This window comes from Cyprinus carpio, chromosome A13, assembly GCF_018340385.1.
Source record: "Cyprinus carpio isolate SPL01 chromosome A13, ASM1834038v1, whole genome shotgun sequence".
NCBI lineage: Eukaryota > Metazoa > Chordata > Actinopteri > Cypriniformes > Cyprinidae > Cyprinus > Cyprinus carpio.
This window is the reverse complement of record NC_056584.1, coordinates 3,172,547-3,197,651: the sequence shown is the minus strand read 5'-3', so window position 1 is coordinate 3,197,651 and position 25,105 is coordinate 3,172,547. Positions and strand designations below refer to the sequence as shown.

Here is a 25,105-nt window from a genome sequence, read left to right as displayed (position 1 = left end):
ATTGTTTTATTTTGATTAATGTTATTTTAAAATGGTTTGTTTGAAATGTCAATTTTTATCATTTAATTAATAGCTTTTCATCAAAATCACAAACACCAGTTTGTAAAAAAGTAAATATATAGGCTTTTTTTCCCCTTTTCTTTTTGTTTATTTGTATATTACACCAGGAGATGGCAACTCTTTCAGCATGACGTGCTTTTTTTCTGGTTAACCACTGTGCCAACAGTGTATGCATGAATGCTTTGTATAGTACATGCACATTTTTAAATGATAAAAAAAAAAAAAAAAAAACTAACATTTCTATCGAAAACATATTGTTAAAAGTTGACTAATAATTGATTGGCCATCTCTGTCATCTTTAATAGTAGGCTATTTATAGCTCCTAACAGGCTGTGTGACTATGAGAAGTTATTACCTCAAAATGTAGGCTACGTCAGTATGCAGGTTTCTTATCCATCTGCGTGCCACTGTGTTACACTATTATCCTATTTAAATCAATGTAAAAAAATGACATGCTGAACCATTAGAAAAAGTATTGCTGTGTATCAGAATATAATTCTATGGTGGAACAATATAACCCCAAAATATCATGGGAATACTATTGAACACATTTGAAACAGTTTTCACACTGCTTGAAAATTTCAGAAATAATGAAGAAATGGCAAGTAGCACATGACAATTTAAAGTAGAAAGACTAAAACAAAACATGGTAGCACTGTGACTCTTGTGGGGCGTTATTAATGAATTAGTGTATTTTACTTTGGTATAGGCAGGTTTTAGTTCTTATTTGAGTGTTGGCGCCATCTGCTGACTTCACCTTTATAATAGCTACTGTATCTCCCGCATTTAACATGAGTTCAGAGTAAGAAGTGTCATTCACAGCAGTCTGCATGCTCCTGTCTGCTGTCTGAGGATGAACTCTCACAGCACAACTGTCAAAATGTACAGAACCTAAATCACAGAAACATAATGGCTTCAACTCAGGGGTGGGAATGGGCAAAATTCACTGGAGGTACTGTAGCTTGGAAGGATCACGGTGATCTTAGATGGACTTTCAGATGTATTTAATTAGCCTATAAAACACTTTAGAATCTACAATAACATCGAACTTATGAACTTATCTTCCCTAAACAGGCACCCTGCAATTCCGGCCAAATTAAAGACAGCTAGGCCTACATTGTGTGTGAATCTGCACATTTTATAATGTGAGCATTTGGTTTATTAATAATAATAATAATAAAAATAATAATATAAAAAAGGTTGATTAGTGAAATGAAAGAACGACTAATAAAAAATGAGAGTGATTGTCTCTAATTTACCTGATTAGCTTAAGCCCTCCATAGAAACATTTCTTATTGAGTGGTACAGTATTGCATGATTTGTATATTATATTTATTAGTTTACACTTTGCATAGACATTTGGAATTATCAATATTGCAATATTATGCTAAGTTTTATTAAGCTATATATTGTGCTACACTTATGTGCAGAACTGGGATCCCTTTCGTAGGCTATTAAATAGATAAAATATTTATAGCACTTTCATTTCCAAAAAAACCTAAGCAGTTGGAAGTTGGAAATTCACTGAAATGACTCAGATGAGTAGTCGTAGGTGTTTGGAGAGAAGTCAGGGTGTAGTTCGTACTCATCAACGTACATAAAAATACAGTGAACCAAGCAAGAAAAGGTTTTAATATAATTGCATTAGAAACTAAATATCAAAGCAATTGGCATTTATTAAATAATAATAATAAAATAAATAAAAAGCAATGTTGCTTGTATTTGTTCCCAAGACTAAAGAATTTGTGCCTATATCTAGCTGAGAAGGAGTGAGGGGGTCCAAGATAAAAAAAACGGGGGGGAGGTAAGTCACACTGTAAAACACAATGATTTTCCATACCACGTATTATACACACTAGGATTAGGGGTGAGTGCCAACCCCTGTATGTTTTCTTTCCAACCTTTTACTTCTAAGAGTAGTTTACTTAAGGTGGTTTATGCTGAAGAAATTATTTTTTCTTTTGGTAGTTAGATATTATAGAAAGCTTCCATGGATTCTAATGGTTCCCAAGGGAACCATACACCCTGACAATCAGCAGCCCTACAATATATAAAGTGAGAGTATTTCTATCATTCAGGTGTGCGGGTGAAGTCTCCGTTGTTGGTCACAGGCTTTTCAGTTTCACACAAAGACACTGAGGAGTTTGGATAATAAAACATAAACCCAAATCCAGCATAGAGAGGCTCAGTGAATGTGGAGGTGAATGTGTGTAAGTGTGTGAGTGTGTGTGTGTCAGAGACGCTGTAGAAGGACAGACTGCCGGCTGGAATGTCCACATACACTCCTACTCTTTTAGAGGACCCTGAAGGGACACGTATGTCAGTTTCCTTATTATTGTGACGGACAGTAAATCTGTTAACAGAGCAGATCAGACTCCAGGAGTTTTCATTAAATCCAAATACACAGTCATCACTCGCTCCTTTCCTGCTGACTCCTTTATATGTCACCGATATGAAAGCATATCCACTCCATTCAGCCTCCCAGTAACAGCGTCCAGACAGACTCTCTCTACACAGAACCTGGGGACACTCATCAAATCTGTCTGGATGCTCAGGATATGATTGATCCTCTCTCACACGTGTCACCTTTCTGTTCTCCTCAGACAGAATGAGATGAGTGTGTGCTGTGTTTGGATCCAGTGTGATGTTACAGGCATCTGAACACAAGAACAGAGACATTTATAATGCAACACAACGATAATCACTAAAGTTGTGTCTGTGTTGTGTAGACATACATTTGCGTAGTCCGGCTGTAATCCTGAGCTCTCCTCCATGATCCTCACTATAAAAAACACACAGTGTCACATTCTGCACAGCAGTAACTCTTCCTTGTCAGGTAAAAGTGTACTAAAACTCAAGGGCTTGTAGATTTGGATGTGAGAACTTGCACAATATATATTCATACTTGTAAGCTGATATTTACACTTTGTGAAAAGCTGATGTTTTGTTTTGCACACATACACACTAATCAAAACACCTGGCTTTTATTAATTAATTTGCAAACGATTATGGCAGAAAACAATACTAAATACAATTTAAATTCACGTTGTGGCAAGAGGGACGTATTGTCTTTGTTTCCTCCTTCAGGGATCGAGAGTTACATATGTAAACGAGACTTTCCCTTTCGTTCAGTCATGTCTTATCGACACTGAATGGGGTCCCTATTGAAAATGACACAATCAATGAACTGTGTCACAAGATTTGGCAATGCAGGTGCTGGCAACCATGCCTAGACAGATCATCACCTTGGAATTATAAGGTTCTATCTGCATTCTCAGTGGTGAGAGTGAGAGTTTTTGCATTCTATATACTTGGTAGATAGTCCTAAATTCCCAAAATGTACACTACTTCCCATTTGGAAAAGTCGTTTACTGGAAAAGAATAGACAAAACTTAATAAAACCTAGTTCACACTACACGACTTCAAGCAACACTATGTAACTTTTTCTTTTCAAAATTGACAAAATGTATATAATGAGCGAGTACATCATAAATTCATCTACCAAACTGCCTTTTTGTCTAATCCTGAATCATTATGGTACATTTATAATAAGTAATTTTTTTGGACTATTGTAGCCTGTTTGGGTCGTCACCGCTGCGGAGTAACACATTTCTGCGTGAATCGGCATAGACATAAACTTGGAGAAGTAGCTCCGGTTAGAATGTTATTCTGCGGAATGCGTGCAGTTCTGTTTATTAACCGCTAGAGTACCAAAATTTACATAGTGTTGCTTTAAAACGTCGGCAGATAGCAGTGCTGTTCAGACTACATGACTTCAGGGCTGTCTTGAAGTCGTTGTGGTGTTCACACTACGTAAATGATCCGCAACAGGGGTCACATACTACACAAGCTGACAACAACTCTGTCACCCAAGGACTCTATCCCATCCCCAAACCACGTTTTGTCACAAAAACACACGCAAGAATTTGAACGGGGATGATGGGAAACAGGAGTTGTTTATTTGAAAATGAAAATAAATTAGTGCTGCATAATGTTTGCACAATGAAAAAAATCAATCCATTTGTTGTGTCCAAACTTTTCTTAAAGCCGCATTGCTGCTGCTGTTTTTCTTCCAGTGACCACAACCCATGCCTTGCTCTCTCCCTGGCTGTAGCTCGGCATGACACCTGACACCATATGATGTTGAGTCGACCAACCGGTCCAGATATTTAGCATGCTAGATATTTGTTTGCCATCTGCGACGCGTTGGCGACGTGTCAGCTAGCCTCTCTGATGCATCCCCACTGATTTACCCTTGATCACAGCCCAACCAATAAACAGAGCCAAAATAACATCTTACTTTTACTGCAAGCAAGACACAGAGCCAAAATATTTTTTGACTGGTATTTATTTATGTAGCCTATGTATCACACTCATATCACATCTTGTTTTGGATAAGAATAAAACGTCGTGTCCGACAATATCGTGTCTTTTTAATTTAAATCTAGCTTTACTAGCTTTGGCCCATGGAAACCTCTATGAACACACTTGACTTGGCCAAAAAATTGCAGGGGATGAATTTACGTTTTATATAAAAGTATTTACGTATTCTACAATCATGGCATGGGCACACATTAGGATCGGTTAGATGTCTGTCTCCGCTGCGAGTCCCTATCAAGCACTTTACCGATTCAACTACTCTCTTCTCCTCCTCCTGCCAGGCTCTTTGGCCTGCATCACTCAATGTAGAGCAAGCCTCTTCTTGATAAAGCTGCTGTGAAAATGTGGGAAAAGCAGACGAGTAAGAAGTTGGGGTGAAGTGATCTTTATATAGGCAGAGCAGAATACTTCATCATATTGGATGTTTACGCTGTCAATACAGGAGACAACCTTTTGAACCAATGGGCCACTGGCCAAGTGTCACCTTGGAATTATAAGGTTCTGTCTGACATTTTTATAAAAACTTATTTACATTATGTTTTTTTTTTTTAAGTTGTGTACATTTTAATCCTTTTTTATCTACAAAACAAAAAAGGTTCTATCTACAAAGTATATGGAATGCAAAAACTTTGAAGCAAAATATCTGAAAACCACTCAGAATGCAAATAGAACTTTGTAACTCCAATGTGGCAAAGTCTGACTCAAAATGAGCCAGAATGGGAGATCCTCAGAGCTTGAGTGTATGTGTGCCTGATGGCTTGAAAAGTAAGTCACTACTGTCAAACTTTAGCATTTTTTATTGTAAATTAAAATATCTAGGTCATGAGTGTCCATTATTTGCACACTAAAGCTGCTGTAAAAGGGCTGGTTAAGCCAGGGGTTTTCAAACCTGTCCTGGAGGACCCCCAGCACTACACATTTTGTATTTCTCCCTCATCTAACACATCTGTTTCAACTAATCAACTCGTTAGTAGAGTCTGCAAGACCTGAATTTGAGAGTGCATGATAAGGGAGACAAACAAAATGTGCAGTGCTGGGGGTCCTCCAGGACAGGTTTGAAAACCCCTGCTTTAAGCCCACTTTATGAAATGCTTGTACGTAGAGATGTCCATATTTCTGTATTACCATCTGAAAGGGGTAGGTTTTATTTAAAAATTAAACATTGTTAAATGTTAAAAATAAACAATAAAATAATGCAAATTGGTGGCCATGCATCTACACTGATGCCGTAGCACTTTCAAAATGGTGTAAAAGTAGTATGTTTGCATAGTGTCTTAAAATGGACAAAAACTTTCTGACAAAAACATGCCTTGACACTTGTTCTAAGGGCACTCCTGTCTGTAGAAAATCTAGGTCTGACCATGGGCTGAATAAGCGACAAAAGATGTTGGTGTAATGACCACCCGATGTGTGCCATGATCTCAGGACTTGGCTGTGTAGCCAGTGCTGAAGCAGTCTTATATGCTTAAATCCAAGCAGCATTACAGTGGTTGTCATATTCAAAAAGCCCAAACAAACACCTAAAAAAGAGATGCACAACAATGCAGAGAATGGACACGCTCTCAATTCACAGAGTCCAACTCCATACCGAGAAAAGAGATGCTCTGCACAGGGGAGAGGTGATTTTTTTCCAGCCGGCCAGAAGCGCAAGATGGCTGAGCTTGCACACCAGATCTCACAAGTGAGCTGATACAAGCCATTCATTAGAGGTCTGCACAGGCTTTAAACTGAAGCCCGTACCTGGGATTGTCTGACCCGACCCGAGTGGCACTGTTAAAGGGGTCATATGATGCAATTTAAATTTTTTCTTTCTCTTTGGAGTGTTACAAGCTCTTGGTGAATAAAGAAGATCTGTGAAGTTGCAAAGACTAAAGTCTCAAATCAAAAGAGATATTCTTTATAAAAGTTAAGACTCGTCCACGCCCCCCTAAAATGGCTCATTCTAACACACCCCCACATGTCTATGTCAGTGTGTGGGAAGATTTGCATAACACCACCTAAATGTTCGTGCAAAGAAAAAAGGCATAACTTTTATTCTCGCTGTAGTATTGTTGCTGCTGCCACCATGTTGTAGAGACGCTGTGTTTTGTTGTGAAAGCTAAACTACTTTGTTTGGCCTTCCAAAAGAAGGCGATATCCGCTTCATCATGCCTGGAGCTGATTCAAGCTGGTTGCTGAGGAAATACATCAACTCCGCACTGTTAAACCACGGATCAACTTTAACCAAGCAGGAGGTAGTCAAATCAAGCCGTTGCCACAAGCTCAGCCACGCCGTTCTCAAACCTGACGTGTGTGACCCTGTGTGTATCATTGCAAAAGCAAAACTACTTCGTTTGGCCTTCCAAAAGAGGACACAACTAGAAATCAATGGTTAAGTTGTATTTACAACACTGTTCCAGTACAGTTCAAACCAAATATTCAGATGTGTGCAGCACATTTTATGGAAGACTGTTTCCTAATCCTGGGACAGCACAATGCAAGCACTTCTGACTCACAGCCTGTACATTTTCATATTTAAAGGAGTTTTGAGCAGTGTAGAGTAGTGCTTGTTGTTTGTCATTTCTCCAATCACAAATGCAGACATGGTTTTATGTTTACGCGGCGATGCAATGCAACATGTAAAAAGACATTATAAGTCATTATAATCAGTAATTATGTCCCCTCTGGATGCAACAAATGCCTTGTTTATAATGTTTTTTTTATGTTTTGTCTCGTCGCTCCATTATAGTATGGTGAGGGGCATAACATTTCCGTCACATGCTTGATATTCAGCCAATCACAACACACTGGGTAGCTGGCCAATCACAGCACACTTTGCTTTTCAGACTGATGAGCTTTGTAAAAATCGATGTGTTTCAGAAGGCAGGGCATAGTGGAGAAACAATAATGTACAGCATGTGGAAAATGTGTTTTTTTTTACCCTTAAACCGCATAAACACATTTCATTACACCAAATACACGAAATAATGTTCTTTTTAGCAATGTCATATTAGCCCTTTTAATTTAGAGCCCTAACCCGAAATCATTTTTTCATAACAAATAGCCAAACTTTTTATATATGCCTTATTTCATGATCACATGCAATGGTCAATAGGCTAAACAAATAAAAACACCAGTTATGAAACTTTATGAACAACAGGTGCAACCGTCACATAAATTCCGTTGAGTTTTTTAATGGTTTTAACGACAACATCCTAAGTATTCCACTGTGCAGTTTTCCTTGTAAACTGTAAGAAGTTTTCCTAATTGCTGTATTGCAATCGTTGCTCACAACTTGCTAGCTAATGTGCGTATGCTGTTTGCCGTGTTGTGGTGAGAGATCAGGCACAAGAGCAAAACAAGTTCAGTTTTAAATGTAGCCTATACAATAAGGGATAATCCACAGCTAGCATGTGCTTTAAAAGATTTTAATGTATGACTTGGAGGCAAAGGGTAAAACTTACGGTCATTTTCGTCAGTTATGGCTCATTACCATTCTGCTAGATCACATTTATTTGAATTAATTAGAGAGAGAGAGAGAGCGAGAAGGATTAAAGTTGTGTGTGTGAATTACCTGCATCTGTGTGTCTCTCTTTACAAGCAATAAAGCTTAGTTACTTCAAAAATAGTGATTTTATGCCTCATTGCTAAATAATGCAGCAGTTCAGTATCAAAGCTATTTTATTAATGAAAGTTTCTGTGCGCCAGAGTGTTTCTGTGTGTACGCTGCATGATCTCCGATCTCTGTGTGCAAGTATTGTGTGTGTGCATCAATGAAAGCATAGTCTATTGCATATAGTTTTACTTTAGCTACAAACTCGAGTCCGACCCGAACCTGAAGCTATTCATTAAACATTAACCCGAACCCAACCCAAAACCTGAGTGTATTTCAGGACCCGTCGGGCTCGGGTCAGGTAGCAGACCTCAAACAGTTGTCAAGATGTTGAGTTGAGTATCCAAATGCCCACTTCCCATAGAGGAGCAAGAACACCCTCTGTGACCTTCGTGAAGATGCAAGGAGACAGAGACAGCCTGAAGGGGAGGACCTTGTACTAATATGCTTGACCCTTGAAAGCAAACTGAAGGAACAGTGTGTGTCGAGGTAGGATCGAGACATGGAAGTACAACCTGAGGCAGGTGGTCTGGTGCATGCATCCTGAAATGTGTGGTGCTGCGGGGCTGCAGCTGGTTATATCTCAGTTTGGTACATGGTTATTCTCATACTTACATATGCAGTATAGAATTTACTAAATGGTGTTGCAGTATTTGTCCACTCCACTATATAATGCTTGAACATCACAATGAATGCAATGGCTTAAGATCTTGCATTTGTGTAAGTGAATTTTGTAACAGAAATATCACAAAAGTAGTAGCAAAAATCAATTTAGGTTTGTGCTGGTTATACAGCAAAAAATGAAGTGCTAAAGTAAAAATGTAATACACACTTGTGCCTGTATTGGTGTTTACACATTTGCAACTAGTGGTCTGCGACACTGAATTTAAAGCAGGTGTTTTGATTATTGTGTATGTGTGAAAGTTTAAATATTCAAACTTTGCACATCAGAGATTTAAAAGTAAATTTCAGATTACAAGTATGGATATTTCTAGTACTCAAATTTCTCAAATTCAGATTTGAAGCTCTCAGGTTTTGCTACTATTTTACCTTCATACTTGCTGATCAACATACCTGAATTTCTCCAGCGTACAGTTTGGATGGTTGAGCAGCTTTACTCCTGATTCTCCGATGTGATTGTAGCTCAGATCCAGCTCTTTCAGGAGTGAGGGGTTTGAACTCAGAACTGACGTCACATAACAACAGCCTTCCTCTGTTACCATACACCCAGACAATCTACACACACCCACAGCAACAGGTCCAAATCACATTAGTTTGTCCCCATGACAAAAAATAAAAATAAAAAAAATACTGTCTGAATAGGGCATATGTCTGTATTCATAAAAAAAATCCAATTAATATTAATTAATTATTTAATAAAATTACATACTTTTTATAATGTGTATTTTGTTTGGTGTCAGAAATCAAGGGCAAGCCTAAATTGATATGTTTAGTTTGATGAGAGTAAATCTGTGTTCTTAAATACCTCAGTATGTTCAGTTGACAATGCGAACTCTTCAGTCCATTAAAGAGGAGCTTCACACCTGAATCCAGCAGGTCATTGTTACTCAGGTCCAGCTCTCTCAGACAGGAGTTTAATGATCGCAGAACTGAAGACAAACTTTCACAGCATTGACCAGTGAGATTACAGAGGACCAATCTAAGGAGAACAGTAAAGAAGAGAGTACTTAATTTGTGTCACAACTAGGGTTGGGAATCGAAAATCTATTCCAATTCTAGAATTGGATACTTATGGTTAAAAATTAGATACTTGTTATAAAATGTACATTTCGATTTGTCTTTTTGGTTCCTGTTCATGCATTTTTCGATAGACCAGATCGCAGGAAGCATGACTGATTGATTGATTAAATTATATGAATGATATGATCAAATTGATGAATCCTATATACTGTATTAGAACAGTACTTGTTGTTTTTTTTATATCTGGTGGCATGATGTTTTTCAGTAACTTGCGAGCATATGATTGGTGAAGACCAGAGGTCCAGGGGATACAGTTATCTTTCAATGTTACTTTGGGGTATAACATTATGTTAGCAGGGACCTTTCTCTATCTCCTTTGCACTCAGAGGTTGAAACTCTGTAAACTAGATAATTTTTGCAGAAATTAAAAGCAAGAGGTTTTTCATTCTCAGTTTCACATTTATTGATCAATTTCAGAAATATACACGACACACCATTGCTTTGAAAGGAAAGTTCACACAAGACAAAGTGAGTTAAATTTTTTTATTATTTTGAGTTATATTGTTTTTTATTATTTTGAGTTAGCCTATCAATGTTTCTTTATTCAGTGGCAAGGGTGCTGAATCTTAAGTACACAATTTTTTTATTATTTTGAGTTAGCCTATCAATGTTTCTTTATTCAGTGGCAAGGGTGCTGAATCTTAAGTACACACACATGCTTCGAACATGGATGGGGCAATAAAAAGGCTATAATTTATAAAGCTAGGTTGTTTTGCCCATACACTTAATCTTGAAGATCAGAGTGTCTATTCAGCAGTGGTGGTCAGTAACGGAGTAGCTTTACTTCGTTACTGTACTTAAGTACATTTTTCAAGTATCTGTACTTTACTGGAGTAGTTTTATTTTTAGTAACTTTTACTTCACTACATTCCAAAGCATAAGATCATACTTTTTACTTAACTACATTTCATAAAACATATCGTTACTCCTTATAATAGGCTATATCAGGTGCTCTGACACGCAGAAGCGGTTTCTGATTCAAGAACGAACTGATTCTTTTCAATGAACTTTTTAAAACGATTCATTCACGAATTAGAATGATCTGATTGCAGCTGTTCTAGAGTCAACAACTCACTGATTCAAATGAACCGTTTAGTGCGAGTCTCTAGTGAACTCAATTCACAACCGGGAGATTTTGTAAGCGCGCACGACTGATGCTGCTAAAAGTAAGTTACTAATGTCGAATTTTAGGATTATTGATTATTTTAACTGAAAATCATATTTAGGTCAAAATTGTCAGTTGTTTGTGAACTAAATCTGCTGTAAAGCGTGATCTATTTAAGCCCACTGAAATGCTTTGAATGCAAAACACATGAGCATCTGTGCCTCTTGGGTCAAAAAAATAAAACATTAAAATAACACAGATTAAATAAAATAACTAATGCACGTTCAAATTCCCGCTGCCATAACATTAACAGTTCTATTAAAATGTTACGCATTTATCCCTATGTAACGTCTGTTTTTATATTGTTTATCAACAGTATAAACGTTTATATTGTTTGAATTAACCACACCCAAGTAGACAGATATGAATGTTTATTCATAACCATACTGAAAATAAGTAAATATTGGTAGCTGATGCTAACTGTCTAGCTAACAAGCTTGCTGGTGCTAAGTTGAGGTTATTTTTAAAAATAAAGTCCAAATATTTTTATTCAACCACCTAGATAGATTATATCTGGGGGAAAAAGAAAGGCTGTGATGTTCAGAAAATGGTAACTACAGTAATTATCAAAGTGGGAAGTGATGCCCTCTGGGAGTATTTGACCAGGGGTGTTTTTACACCACAGACAAGGTTTGAGAAAATGTTCTTCCTAACTTCAGGCCTTATTCTCATGTCATATATAACTGTGATGTTCTGCAAAACAACAAACTTTAAAACATTTTTTTTCTTAGTGGTGAGAATCTGATGGTCAGATGTGACCATGGAGCACAAAACCAGTCTTAAGTTGCTGGGGTATATTTGTAGCAAAAGCCAAAAAATACATTGTATGTGTCAAAATGATTAATTTTTCTTTTATGGCAAATATTATTAGGATATTAAGTAATGATCATGTTCCATGAAGATATTTTGTAAATTTCCTACCGTAAATATATCAAAACTTCATTTTTGATTAGTAATATGCATTGCTAAGAACTTCATTTAGACAAATTTAAAGGTGATTTTCTCAATGTTTTGATTTTTTTGCACCCTTAGATTCCAGATTTTCAAATAGTTGTATCTCAGACAAATATAATCCTTTCCTAACAGCTTATTTATTCAGCTTTCGGAGGATGCATAAATCTCAATTTTGAAAAATTGTCCCTTATGAGTGGTTTTGTGGTCCAGGGTCACAAATCTGTTTTCTCTCAGGTACATCACAGTGTAAGCTTCACAGTGAACATTACTACATCACTCTCGTCAGTGTAGTCCATATTAACAACAAAAATATATCTTGACTCCATGTAGTGGTTATTTTGGGAAAATTCCAGGTATTTTGAGCAGTAGGATTATAAAAAAAATATGTACTAATATAAAATTAAATTAAGTAGACTATATAGAATTGCTAAATAAATCTATCTATCAGTACTTTTTTACTTAAGTACATAAAAAATTGAGTGCTTTTGGACTTTCACTCGAGTAAAATTGAAAAAGGAGTACTTTTACTTTTACTGGATTATTATTTTATTATATGTATCTGTACTTTAACTCAAGTACTTGATTTGTGTACTTCATCCACAACTGCTATTCAGTGGCATCAGAGCCAAAATGGACAGCAAGAATCCGGAACAATGTTGTCTGGAAGAAGAAATCACCTATCATTTTAAAATGTATAAAGTACAACATTTGTTAAAAAATATAAACCTACATTTAATCTTACTTATGCTTCTATCTTAAATTTGCCTCGACACTCCATTATTCTGGTTGTAAGAACCAGCTGGAATTCCCTATACTTGATAATTTGATGATTTCTAGAACAGTACCCTGCTATTTAAGCAGCCAGCTTGGATCGGCATTTGAGAAAGCCAACAGAGAGGGACAAGAAAGAACAAATAGTTTACCTGGTTCTTTGCTATGAGTGCTATGACTGTAAAGGTGAAAGCTTCCATAAGCTTCTTTGTTATGTTACTCTGAAAATGTAATCTTTCTCATACAGACTTGCTTGGCTGACTGAGGAAGATTTCAGAAAGGGATAAGAGTTCATCCTAAACAGTTGAAAATTGTGTTATTTCCAAAAAAATTATATATTGGTCTAATATCATCAGTCCTGACCAAATACCTTCTTGTCTAAATCTTAATTGCACTATCTTTAGCCAAGAGTGGATTGTAGACAAAAAAGGGTTACAATGCAGTCAAATGAGGAGAGAAGAAAAAAAGAAATAATGACGACGCAGAGAGTGAGGAAGAGGATGACAATGTAAATATAATATGAAAATAACCAGAATTTTTCTTTAGCATCTTCTTTTTCTCTTAAGTAATAAGCCTGCTCTTTCTTTTACCACCTCCATGCAAGAGGGCAATAATTATCAGCCTTTCTGTTTTCTTGGTTCTGTGGCTTCTAACTAGTCCCACACCTGTTTCTGTTCTCCGTAATTACTTTCCTTTTGTATTTATACCCTGAGTTTCCTTAGTTGTAATGTCCATTCTGATCCATTTTTTTCATGGCTGTGTTTCCTTAGTCCTGAGTTTTCATGTTCCATTTGGACTGACTTATTAAAAGATTGTTTGTTTGAATACTTCATCGTTGTGCGCTTTATCACAGCCACCAAGCTGCAACAATAATATCGTCATTGGAGGAATTTTTGCAGCTGATGATGAAATGAAAATTAAATGCAGAGAGAGCAGAACGTTTTCCATATGGAACAAAGTGGGTGCAGAGCTAAACAAGTACTAATACAGTACATGTGACTACAATGACATCTAATGACCCTGCTACCTGGTGGTGGAAACCAAAAAACAACAACCACAACAAAAACAATCTGGCCTATTCATATTTATGGGTGCAGGCCTCTTGAGTTTTTCTTGCGTAACAAAGGAGTTCTGCACCGTGATTTGACAGGGCACTTATTTGGAGATCGAGATTATGTACCTCCATTTTTCCTGCATCTGTTTTGAAAGCCTCGTCAAAAATGTGGGTACATTTGTGTTGGAACCAAAGCAGCCCATGCAGATAAGTTGGTTATGTCTGGACACACACGTATGATTTGATCACTTGCAATTTAATAGTGGCAGATCTTTTCTGACTGAAAAGACCTGATTTGAGGAAAGAAGAAAAAAAAAAAACAGATTTGCCAGCAGTCGTTTATTATTATTTGATTATGCTCCCAGAATCAGTTTTTATGTAGACTAATGCTGATTATTTTATGGTATAGTTAACGGCACAGAATAAATATGTTTGGTATATATACTGTATGTTTCCTTTTAAGGAGACTAGTGTGGCATGCAGGAGTTGCTCATTAGAACTTGTGCTATCAGTCTCACTCCATTTCCATCACTTTCAGCTCCACCCTACTTGCAACAAGCTAGTTAAGGTGTGTTTGATTAGGGTTGGAGCTAAACAATTCAGGACAATATTGCTCCAAGAAAAAGGTTTGTACCCCACTGTTTACCCCTAAAAGAAACTGTACTTAAGTCATGTAAAAATTCTAATCTTAGTCATCAAATGATGCTTTGTTTACTGTTTGTTAGGGGTGACACGATACATGTATTCATACCGAACCGTTGCGGTATGGACATCTCGGTTCGGTGTATGAGGCCTTACAACGTATACAGGCAATTCACCCTCAATCCAGAAGGGGGCACCCGCAGCAATAAAATGCTGTTTGATAACCTGCCGCCAGCAGAAGAACAGCAAATGCTGCGAGTTGTGCACCTGTAAACAAAGCCCACTAGACACTGACCATGTGCTGACTCTGAATGTGTCTCTCACAGACTGGCAAAGGAGTACACTTTAAAGCCTTGTGCACTCAACAGTTTGCATAAATAATATTTCCATATTTGCGATGTAACGTATCTGAATGCTAAACTATTGTTTATTATGTAAGTTATAGGCTTTGTACTTCAGTTCCAACGGTGTCACAGAGGCTTGCGCGCTGATGTTTGGTTCAGTGTATTTCATTTTGATAAACTACCAACTGTGCTGTCAAGTTAGCAATGCTGGAACTTATTTGTTTTGTGTGTGCGTGTGCGTGCGTGCCGGCGCGACCACTTCAACTGTTTCCTTATACCAGCAGAATCAACTTTAAACACTTATTAACTTATTAATAAAGCATCACTGTATAAAGGTCTGCTTTTATTTGTGTACACTCACAATGAAAATAAAACATTGTGCTTTTGTAAAATAAAGAAAACAAACAGGATGTTGCTTTCTCCAACCTAATTTCCCTTCCAAAAAAAAAATAAACCCAACAAAAAAAATGAACTGAAACTCAGCATATATAGGCTACGTTATGTGTCGCACTGTTTTGTCCCTTGTTTATCTGTAAACTAAATTGAATATATTTCAAGAATTTATATATATTTAACATCATGTAATAATATTTAGTATTTTCACATCTAGGTGTAAAAAATTTAATTTGTACTACTGTCTGTTCAAAATAAATGAAAAGAAACTGAGCATAGTGTATTTTTCTTATCCTTTTGTACAAATCGTATCGAACCATGACCCCCATACCGAGGTATGTACCGAACCATGACATCTGTGTACTGTTCCACCCCTACTCTTTGTATATACGCAATCTTATCTACTCCCCTTCTTGAATGACAGACTACTACCAGCTGTTGGTATGGAAAATTATTTCCTCTCATGCAGATGCAGACCGTACTTGCTAGTTGGCTGTAGTCTGTGTATTCAAGCACAATCTTTGACCCAGATGCAGGCAATGCGATGCAACAACATTGGTTGCCTATTCAATTCAGAACTGATTTCAAAATTCTTTGGTAACACTTTAGAATAGGGAAGATCTTTTATTGTCATGTTTTTGTGATTGTGGTGAGTTTATTAAAGCTTTTATTTTATTTTATATTATGTTATGTTTCATATTTTTAAATTCTCATCTTGTTCTTATTCAGTATTTTTGTTCAATAAAAATGTATAAACCAGCAACATAGCTACACTACATTTGCATGAGAAGCAACAAAGCAGAAAATATTAGAACCTGTGTAAATCATGTGCAATTATGTATTTTTTTAGAACTTTTTACTTAGAACAAAAGAAAAATCTTTGATATTAAGATTTGATATAAAAATCTGATCTCTTCCAAACAGCTATTCATTCCCATATTTAAACATATTGAATGAGTAAATGTAAAAATCCAACCTCAGTATGTTTAGTTTACAGTGAGAACTCTTCAGTCCAGCACTCCTGAATCCTGTAGGTCATTGTTACTCAGGTCCAGCTCTCTCAGACAGGAGTTTGATGATCGTAGAGCTGAAGACAAACTTTCACATTGCTGAAGAGAGAGACCACATCCAGCAAGTCTATAACAGAAAAAAAACATTGTTAAGATTGTCATAGAGATGTCATATTTTCTGTTTTGAGAATGCCAATAGAACAATCTTTAATTGACCATATATCTAATATGCTGTGTGACAAGAAGGTCTTTGAACATAGATCATGTTCAAATTAAGTAGCTTTTGACTACTAAGAAAGCTGTGTTTCTACACTGTAAAAAAAATCCACTACAATTCACAAAATAAATTTGTCAAATATGAATAAAAAAATACTTTAAATTACTATTCAGTGTGCTTTCAAATTCTTATATCCTTTCTACTTCAATGCTCATAAGAAATTTGTGTAATATGAATAAAAACAGGGTTGAAATTTCATATATTAATTAGACTCACAATTAGACAGAGCCACAATTACAGAAAAATCAATTTCTTATGTCTGTGGTTCCCAACACTGGATCTGGAGCATGCCCTGGAGTACACATTTTAGATGTTACTCTTATCATTTCAGGCCTTTCCCTGCATCCCAATGTGCATACTATCCACCCTATCTGCGCTAAATAGTACTGAAAATTACTAATATCACATAGAATTTAGGATGGATAGTATGCACATTGGGACTCAGACTTTAATGAGGTGATGAGTAGATTCAGGTGAGTTTGATTAGGGAAACATACAACATGGTTTTCCCAGGACCAAGGTTTGGGAAACTTATGTGATAACATGAGTATCCTACTCACAGAACATTTTTGCAGTTCATCACAGCTGGTATCAGTCTCCATCTGCCCTCATCTGATGTGTTGTATTTCATAGGATCAAACTCATCCAGCACCTCATCTGACATCTGTATCATGTAGGCTATTGCTGAGCAGTGAGAAGGAGAGAGTTTCTTTTCTGAGAGTTTGTCTGATTTCACAAACTCCTGAATTTCTCTTGACAGAGTCTGATCTTTCACTTCCAGCAGGCAGAGGAAAAGACTGATAGATCTTTCTGCTGTGAGACATTTGTGATGCTCTTTAAATTGATTGCTGAATCTGTCATCATAATAATCATCATCAAAATCGGTATCATTGTTACTCTTGATTGTGTCTTTGATGTGCTTTGTGATGTCTCTGATGGTGGAAGAGCTTTTCTCTGTGTGTGTCAGTAGATCTTGTAAGAGCGTCTGATTGGACTCAAGTGAGACCCCCAGCAGGAACCGCAGGAACAGATCCAGGTGTCCTTTTTCACTCTGAAGAGTTTTATTAACTGCTGATCTTAGTAACGCATACAGAGGGTTTCCCCCAGACCTGCCCCACATATACTCATGATATTCATATTCACTCTCCTGAAACAACTCCAGTGGCTCCATGTTGTTCATCAGATGAGAGTAAAACACATAGAATGCAGCAAGAAACTCCTGAAAGCTCAGATGTGTGAAGCAGTAGACTTTCCTCTGATGAATCACTGATTCCTCCTTAAAGATTTCAGTGCACATCCCAGAATACACTGAGGCCTCATTGACATCTATGCCACACTCTCTCAGGTCCTCCTCATAGAACATCACATTGCCCCTCATCAACTGATTGAAAGCCAGTTCAGCAAGTTTCACAATCACTTCTCTGTTGGACTGCTTGGGTTTCTCTGGATCTTCATACTTCTGATTCCTCATTTTTATCTGAATGAGCAGGAAGTGGATTTCGGTCAGAGTTTGAGGGATTTCTGCACTCATATCTTCTTCCAGGAGCTTCTGAAGCACAGTGGATGAGATCCAGCAGAAGACGGGGATGTGGCACATGATGTAGAGGCTTTTCACTTTTTTAATATGTGAAATGATTCTGCTGGCTTGATGCTTGTCACTGATTCTCTTCTTGAAATATTCCTCCTTCTGTGGCTCATTGAATCCTTCAATCTCTGTCACACGGTTGATATATTTGGAGGGGATCTGACTGGCTGCTGCTGGTCTGGAGGTGATCCAGATGAGAGCCGAGGGAAGCAGATTTCCTTTCATTAGGTTTGACATCAACACAGCCACTGATGAAGTCTCAGTCATATCTGTAACCTTTTCACCATCTGAATACAGCGTAATTCTGCTTTCATCCAGACCATCAAAGATAAACACAACTTTACACTCCTCATAAATCTTTAAGTCTAGATCTTGAAGTTCAGGATGAAAGGCAAGCAAAAGTCTGTGAAGACTGAACTGACCATCTTTAATTAAGTTTAGCTCACGAAATGGGAGCACAAACAGGAAGTCCACATCTTGATTGGCTTTTCCCTCGGCCCAGTCCAGAATGAACTTCTGCACAGAGACAGTTTTTCCAATTCCAGCGATGCCTTTAGTAAGAACTGCCTTTATTTTGTCTTTCTCCTCAAATCTTTGTTCAGGTAAGGGTTTAAAGATGTCATTGCAGTAGATTGGAGTGTTATGTGAGAATTTTGTTTTGGGGGTTGTCTCCATCTGTAAAACCTCATGTTCCTCATTCACTCTTTTACTCTCTCCATTTATGATGTAGAGCTGTGTGTATATGCTGTTCAGAAGAGTTTGATTTTCTTGTATATTGATTCCTTCAAATAACCTCTTATATTTGTTCTTCATGTTGTTTTTGTGGTGGTCTTTGACTCTCTGTAGCTCATCACCTACTGGTTTGCGAGGATCCAGTTCCAGGTTTCCAGTCTCTCTGCAGGTCAGCCAATCATCTCTATTCTCACAGCAAGGACAAGAAGAACAACACATAGAAAGAATGAGGTCACAAGCAACAAGTTCTACTAAAGCCAAGTGTCATTCAAAGAGAAAAAAAAAACGGTTGAGACAATGACACAATGGTTCTATGTATTAATAGTTTTATGAAGAAACTATCCCAGATCAGTTAGAACTGTATTCTTCAAATGACAACTTTGAAACACTGTGTGTGTATAAAATGATGATGGGCCATTCTGTGTCAACTCAAACAGAGGTCATCGAGGAAAAGTAAAAAAAAAAAGAAAAGAAAAAAAGATTTTGACTTTGTGTGTGTGTGTGTGTGTGTGTGAAAGAAATGCATAAAAGAAGAAGAAAACCAAAATGTTAAATGCCATGGATGAATGTTTATTGAGACTTCCATTATTTTATAGAGGGGGATCAAAATGACTATTTTAATCTGAGATAAAAGAACGTTTAAAAATTGGAAAGATCCCCCCTACCATGCTTGTAACTCAAGAACTATTAAAGGTATCTAAATATGATTTTAAATTCTGGTTCTTAACATACTTTTTGGTAACACTTTATTTTAAAGTGCCCTTGTTACACGATACATGTACTAACTATAATAATAACAACAATTAATTATGCATAATTACATGCAAGTAACCCTAAACCAAATCCTAATCCTAACTCTAACCTTATAGAAGTGCACTTATTTAAATAATATTACTCAGTACTTAAATACATAATTACACAGTAACAAGGACCGCTTAAAATAAAGTGGTTAACGCTTTATTTCGATAGTCCACTTTAGACATTCTACTAACAGTAAGTAACTTTGCAACTACATGTCAACTAGCAGTTAGTAGAGTATTAATAGACTGCCTGCTTAATATCTTCTAACACTTTCTTTGTCAACTTATACTAACCCTAAAGCTACCCTAACAGTCTACTCTGAGAGTTAGTAGACATATAGTTGTAAATTAATGAGAATAAGTTGACAAGTTAGTTATAGTTAGTAGAATGTCTAAAGTGGACTATCGAAATAAAGTGTAACCATAAAGTGTAACCTACTTTTCTTTCTTTTAAGGCCTTATATTTCCACTTCAGAGATATTGGGATCTTATTATGGCTCCATGAGTATATTGTTAAATTGTATACATTTTCAGTATAAAAAACAAAATGTGGGTCACAATGCTTCTAAAGAGGAATTTCAAAAGGACCCTATCCATTCCATGTCCAAATTGTTGAATTTTACTCAGTTTTTAGCAAATAATCTGAATGGAATGTTTTGCCACAATTTTTTTTTTTTTTTTTTTTTTTGAGGAACTGAGGAAATCAAGGAATCACAGTTTAAATGAAAATATTAGCAAACATTGTGACAGGTTGACAATACGGCAATGATAACAGTTGATCTGAGCACATGATGGAGCTGATGAACTGCTCGCATGTAAAAATAAAATGATGCTGCCGTCTTTAAAGTCATTTTCACCCCGCTGTAATCTGGCTCCAAATCTCAAGTGAAAATTGACATTTTGACCCCACTCTACAAAATAGTGTAAATATTCATCCATGGCATTTAATAATCCTTGGCTTTTATTATTATTTGTGTTTGTCTTTCTTTAGAAAAAAATATTAACAATATCAAACTTTTTAGCTGATTATTTTTTTGAAATTTGTGGTGTGGAGCTGACTCATTTGTGGCAATGATGGATGAATTTAGTTTCCCATAAAATGCCATTTAATTGACGATGTGGCCGAAGGTGTTGCTGAGTGTTTACATGGGCCACATCTTTTACTGTACAACTGAAGAAGCTTACTGATACTTTAAGGACACTGTCCACTACAAAGATGTTTATTACATCAAGCCACTGTCAGATAAAACCACATTTTGCAGACATTTTCAAGGATTTGAGCCTTTTCTCCTGACCATTCATTGAATCAGATTGTATAAGCATATAGCAGCATTAATATGCAGCATTAATATTTGGATATGTGGGTTAATATCTTCAATATCAAACAGGTTTACCATAACATACACACCACACCAAGCACTGAAAAATTCACAATAAAGTTGTATTGTCTAAAATATATAGTTATAGGTTTTACCTCAGATTGTTCACTAGCTAGAGACTTGAGCAACAGTCAGATGAGTTAGAGTTAGCATGATTTATGCATGTATAGGGTTATCACTGTGGAAGTTTTGAAATGTGGGTCCAACAATAACTTAAAAAGGTCGGAAACTATTATCTTAAGATTTTCCGTCCCTTGTCTGGTAATTGTCTTACCTGTGGTTAGAGGTCACTGTTCCATCACTGAATCTAATGGGTACTTCCATGGATGCATCGCTCTTCACAGACAAACAGCTGGGTTCTGGAGATGCTGCTCTCTGGTTCTGGTAGTGAACAACATCTCCATCCTCTCTCTCCTCATAGAGGCTCATTTAGAGGCTGTGTTCTTCTATAGCTTCATTCAGTCTGCATCTAAAAGTGGGCCAAATCTGATTATTTTGCTCATATGTGGCATATAAGGATTTTATTTATTTATTTATTTATTTTCCAGAACAGTGTGAACAGCACAAACCACAAGGAATTACATTTTTGGTTGTGATTTGGGCCACTTCCATGAGTGGTCTTAAATCAGATACAAGTGTTTTGCAATGTGTCCTCTGTCTTGAACAATAAAATCAGAATACATGTGGCTTCATCACTCCATGTTTACTTAAAATAGCATGTTGTGCGTTCTCTGTTACTGTTATTTTGTGCATTACAGATAAGCCCGTGATTTAAATCTGATATTAGCCACATTTAAAAATATATATAAATAAATAAAATAATGTGGATCAGAGCAATAAATCAGAATTGAGTGGACTTGCAAAATTGTAATCTCTGAATTTGTAGATAAAATGATACACAACCAGGGCCAGACTGGGATGCCATTTCAGTGAGATGCATGTCTCACACTCATCCAGGCCACACACAAGAAAAGGGGCCAAAATTGTACCAACAGCTTGACACCATAGCAGTACAACATACATATTAGTACTTAAGAGCAGTAATTTGTACCCTCATGGTATTAATTTGTAGGCCTACCTATTAGGGGTAAAAAAAAAAGAACAAATATGTCCTTTTACGGGTCCTGTTCCAGTGACAAGCTGTTGTACCCCAAAAGGTGCAATTTTGTCCCCTTATTTCCTGAATAAAGCATATACATCCACGACGATTTCTGAAACCAATCATTTGTATGACCATCACATAAAAAGGTCTAAATCCTTAGTCTGGGGCCTCATTTTCCCCAATATCTCTTCTTCATCACCTCATTTCAATTTGTTAGCAAAGAATGTTATTTATCTTACAATGACTTAAGTACCTGAGATTTAATAAACCTATATTTCATACAAATATACACTACCAGTCAAACATTTTTGAACAGTAAGATTTTTAATGTTTTTTAAAGAATTCTCTTCTGCTCACCAAGCCTGCATTTATTTGATCCAAAGTACAGCAAAAGCAGTAATATTGTGAAATATTTTTACTATTTAAAATAACTGCTTTCGATTGGAATATATATTTAAAATGTAATTTATTCCTGTTATCAAAAGTAATGATGCTGAATTTTCAGCATCATTACTCTAGTCTTCAGTGTCACATGATCCCATGATCATTTACTGTTCAAAAACATATTTTTGTTGTTATTATTATTATTATCAATATTTAAAACAGTTGGGTACATCGGGATTCTTTGATGAATATAAGATCCAAAGACCATCGTTTATCTGAAATAAGAAGCTTTTGTAACATTACCCATGGACTATACCAAAAGTTTGGAGTCACTATATATATATATTTTTATTATAGAATATAATAAAAAATATTATAGATTATAGAGGGATTATTATAGAAATTATTACTTTTATTTAGCAGTGATGCTTTAAATTGATCAAAAGTGATGATGAAGTTTATAATGTTACAAAAGATTTATATTTCAGATAAATGCTGTTGTTCTGAACTTACTATTTATCAAAGAAACCTGAGAAGAAAAAAAAACTAAAAAACGAATCCGTTTTCAACATAACAATAATAAATGTTTTTAAGCAGCAAATTAGAATGATTTCAGAATGATCATGTGACACTGAAGACTGGATTTTTGATCACAGGAATAAATTACATTTTAATCAAAATATTTTGATCAAAAATATTTTTGTTTTTGCTGTAATTTGGATCAAATAAATGAAGGCTTAGTGAGCAAAAGATACTTCATTAAAAATCTTACTGATCAAAAACTTTTGACTGGTAGTGTGTTAAACTATTTCTAAAGTGCCTAAATCTCAAAATTAGTACAATATATTTGTTGAAAAAGTCTAATATGCCTAAACTATTGAATTATTAGACTGTGAGCCTGTTACTCATATTATTTTTGTCTTACTGTCTCTAGCTCCCTCCCTCACTGTACAATAAAATCCATGTTAATATCTGTCTCTGCTACATTTTTTAATGTAACTTTACAATCGATATTGATGTCCTTTAGCACTGTATTCTGAATGATGACAATAATGGGGTGCTTTTACAGATGTATTTACAGATGAAACTGACCTGCACTTGAAGCCCTGAACAGGTCAGTGATGGTGCTACATTTCACTGCTTCTTCTGGCCGCTTCCTCTCTTTCATCTGTTCCGTTCGGAACTGTTTGACGGAATCACGGAACGCACGTCAGCCGATTCGAATATAGCAGCGCTGACAGTCAAGGCTAACCGATTTATGATTTATTATCGAATAATACAGAAAAGATCCCTTTGGTACATTGAGAATGCATAAATATTAAATATTAATAATAATAAATCAGCCGCGAGTCTGGGCCTGCACACAACTAACCTGTCATCTTTAGTAACCGAAAAATATACCTTACAACACCGCTGCTCTCGGGCCTTTCTGGTAGGGTGCACGCTGTCTGTCGGCACTACTTTATGACCATCTTCACCGCACTAATAATTGAGATCGTGGTGCAAATATAATGTAAATATCGAGATTGAAATGAGGTCCATGTAAAAACTAATATACCATTAGCCTATTACAAATAAGATATAAAGCTCATGAACTTACCTCGAGGATTTCAGTGTGTTTTTGTTTGATGATTTTTTTCACTTTCGGTTTGTTCAGCTGATGTCTGTCTGAAGCTGATGTCTGCAAATCCACCAGCAGAGGGCGGAGCAACCCCCAGCAGAGCCACCTTCAGTAGATTTTATTTGTCTTCGTGGAGAGATTTATGCACATTTCAAATCGTAAAAAAATACAAAGAGTTGATGTGTAACTCTAAAGCAGCTAATGTAAGGTTAAAAAAAAAAAAGTCTTCCCCAAAAAAAACTTCCTAAACTCTTGGCGAGACCAATCTGTAATTGGTCCGTTTTTAATCAGTTTTTAATAATGTGTAAGTGATAGATCCCACACGAACAGGCAACAGCATGACGAAGGGTATTAATCCAGTAGATGTCAGTGTACTGTTAGACATCTGATCACATCAGTGGTTCATCATAACACACCCAGAAGATCTTTTACTGCGGCTTAGATTTATTAGGACACTTTCTGTCTTCAGAAACTCTGAGATTTGATGCACATGTCTGTGAACTGCCAACAAACCACAAATGACCAAATAATTAAACTGCTAAGATAAAGTTGACTTCACACTCTGTAATGTGAAGTTCATGTGCAGCTGCTATAAAGCAGATACTGTAGAGGTGTGCATTCATTTAGCAGATACACAGTTTGATCACTCAGTGCTGTGATAATGTGATGTGATCTTGATAGGTACACATTCACTATTACATTCATAGTAAGTACAGGGAAATGGCACTGTAAAATAAAGTGCCCCAATTTACATAACCATTACAGAGGAATTACCAGCACCGTTGTGCACTGTTGCACTGTTAAGCACTGTTGTGGAGTGTAATTTAGCATTAACACTCCTACACAGGCAGCTGAAAAAACTTCCACAAGTCAGAAAACATTCTTTGTGCATTTTTATTGACTAAACATGGCAATGCCTAAAATACATATACAGGTCCTTCTCAAAAAATTAGCATATTGTGAAAAAGTTCATTATTTTTACCATAATGTAATGATAAAAATTAAACTTTCATATATTTTAGATGCATTGCACACCAACTGAAATATTTCAGGTCTTTTATTGTTTTAATACTGATGATTTTGGCATACAGCTCATGAA

The 25,105-nt window shown here is 36.3% G+C and overlaps 1 protein-coding gene across 1 annotated transcript; it reads right to left on the bottom strand.

The window, feature by feature from the left end:
* Positions 1-1,861: 1,861 nt before the first annotated feature.
* Positions 1,862-24,064, bottom strand: LOC109082694 (NLR family CARD domain-containing protein 3-like). The gene is given in 10 exon segments (XM_042768408.1): positions 1,862-2,717; positions 2,796-2,842; positions 9,107-9,268; positions 9,519-9,692; positions 16,093-16,132; positions 16,135-16,253; positions 16,964-18,904; positions 21,174-21,368; positions 23,787-23,867; positions 23,986-24,064. Coding segments are annotated over 8 exon segments (3,225 nt in total). The 5' UTR covers positions 21,329-21,368; positions 23,787-23,867; positions 23,986-24,064; the 3' UTR covers positions 1,862-2,130.
* Positions 24,065-25,105: the final 1,041 nt, after the last annotated feature.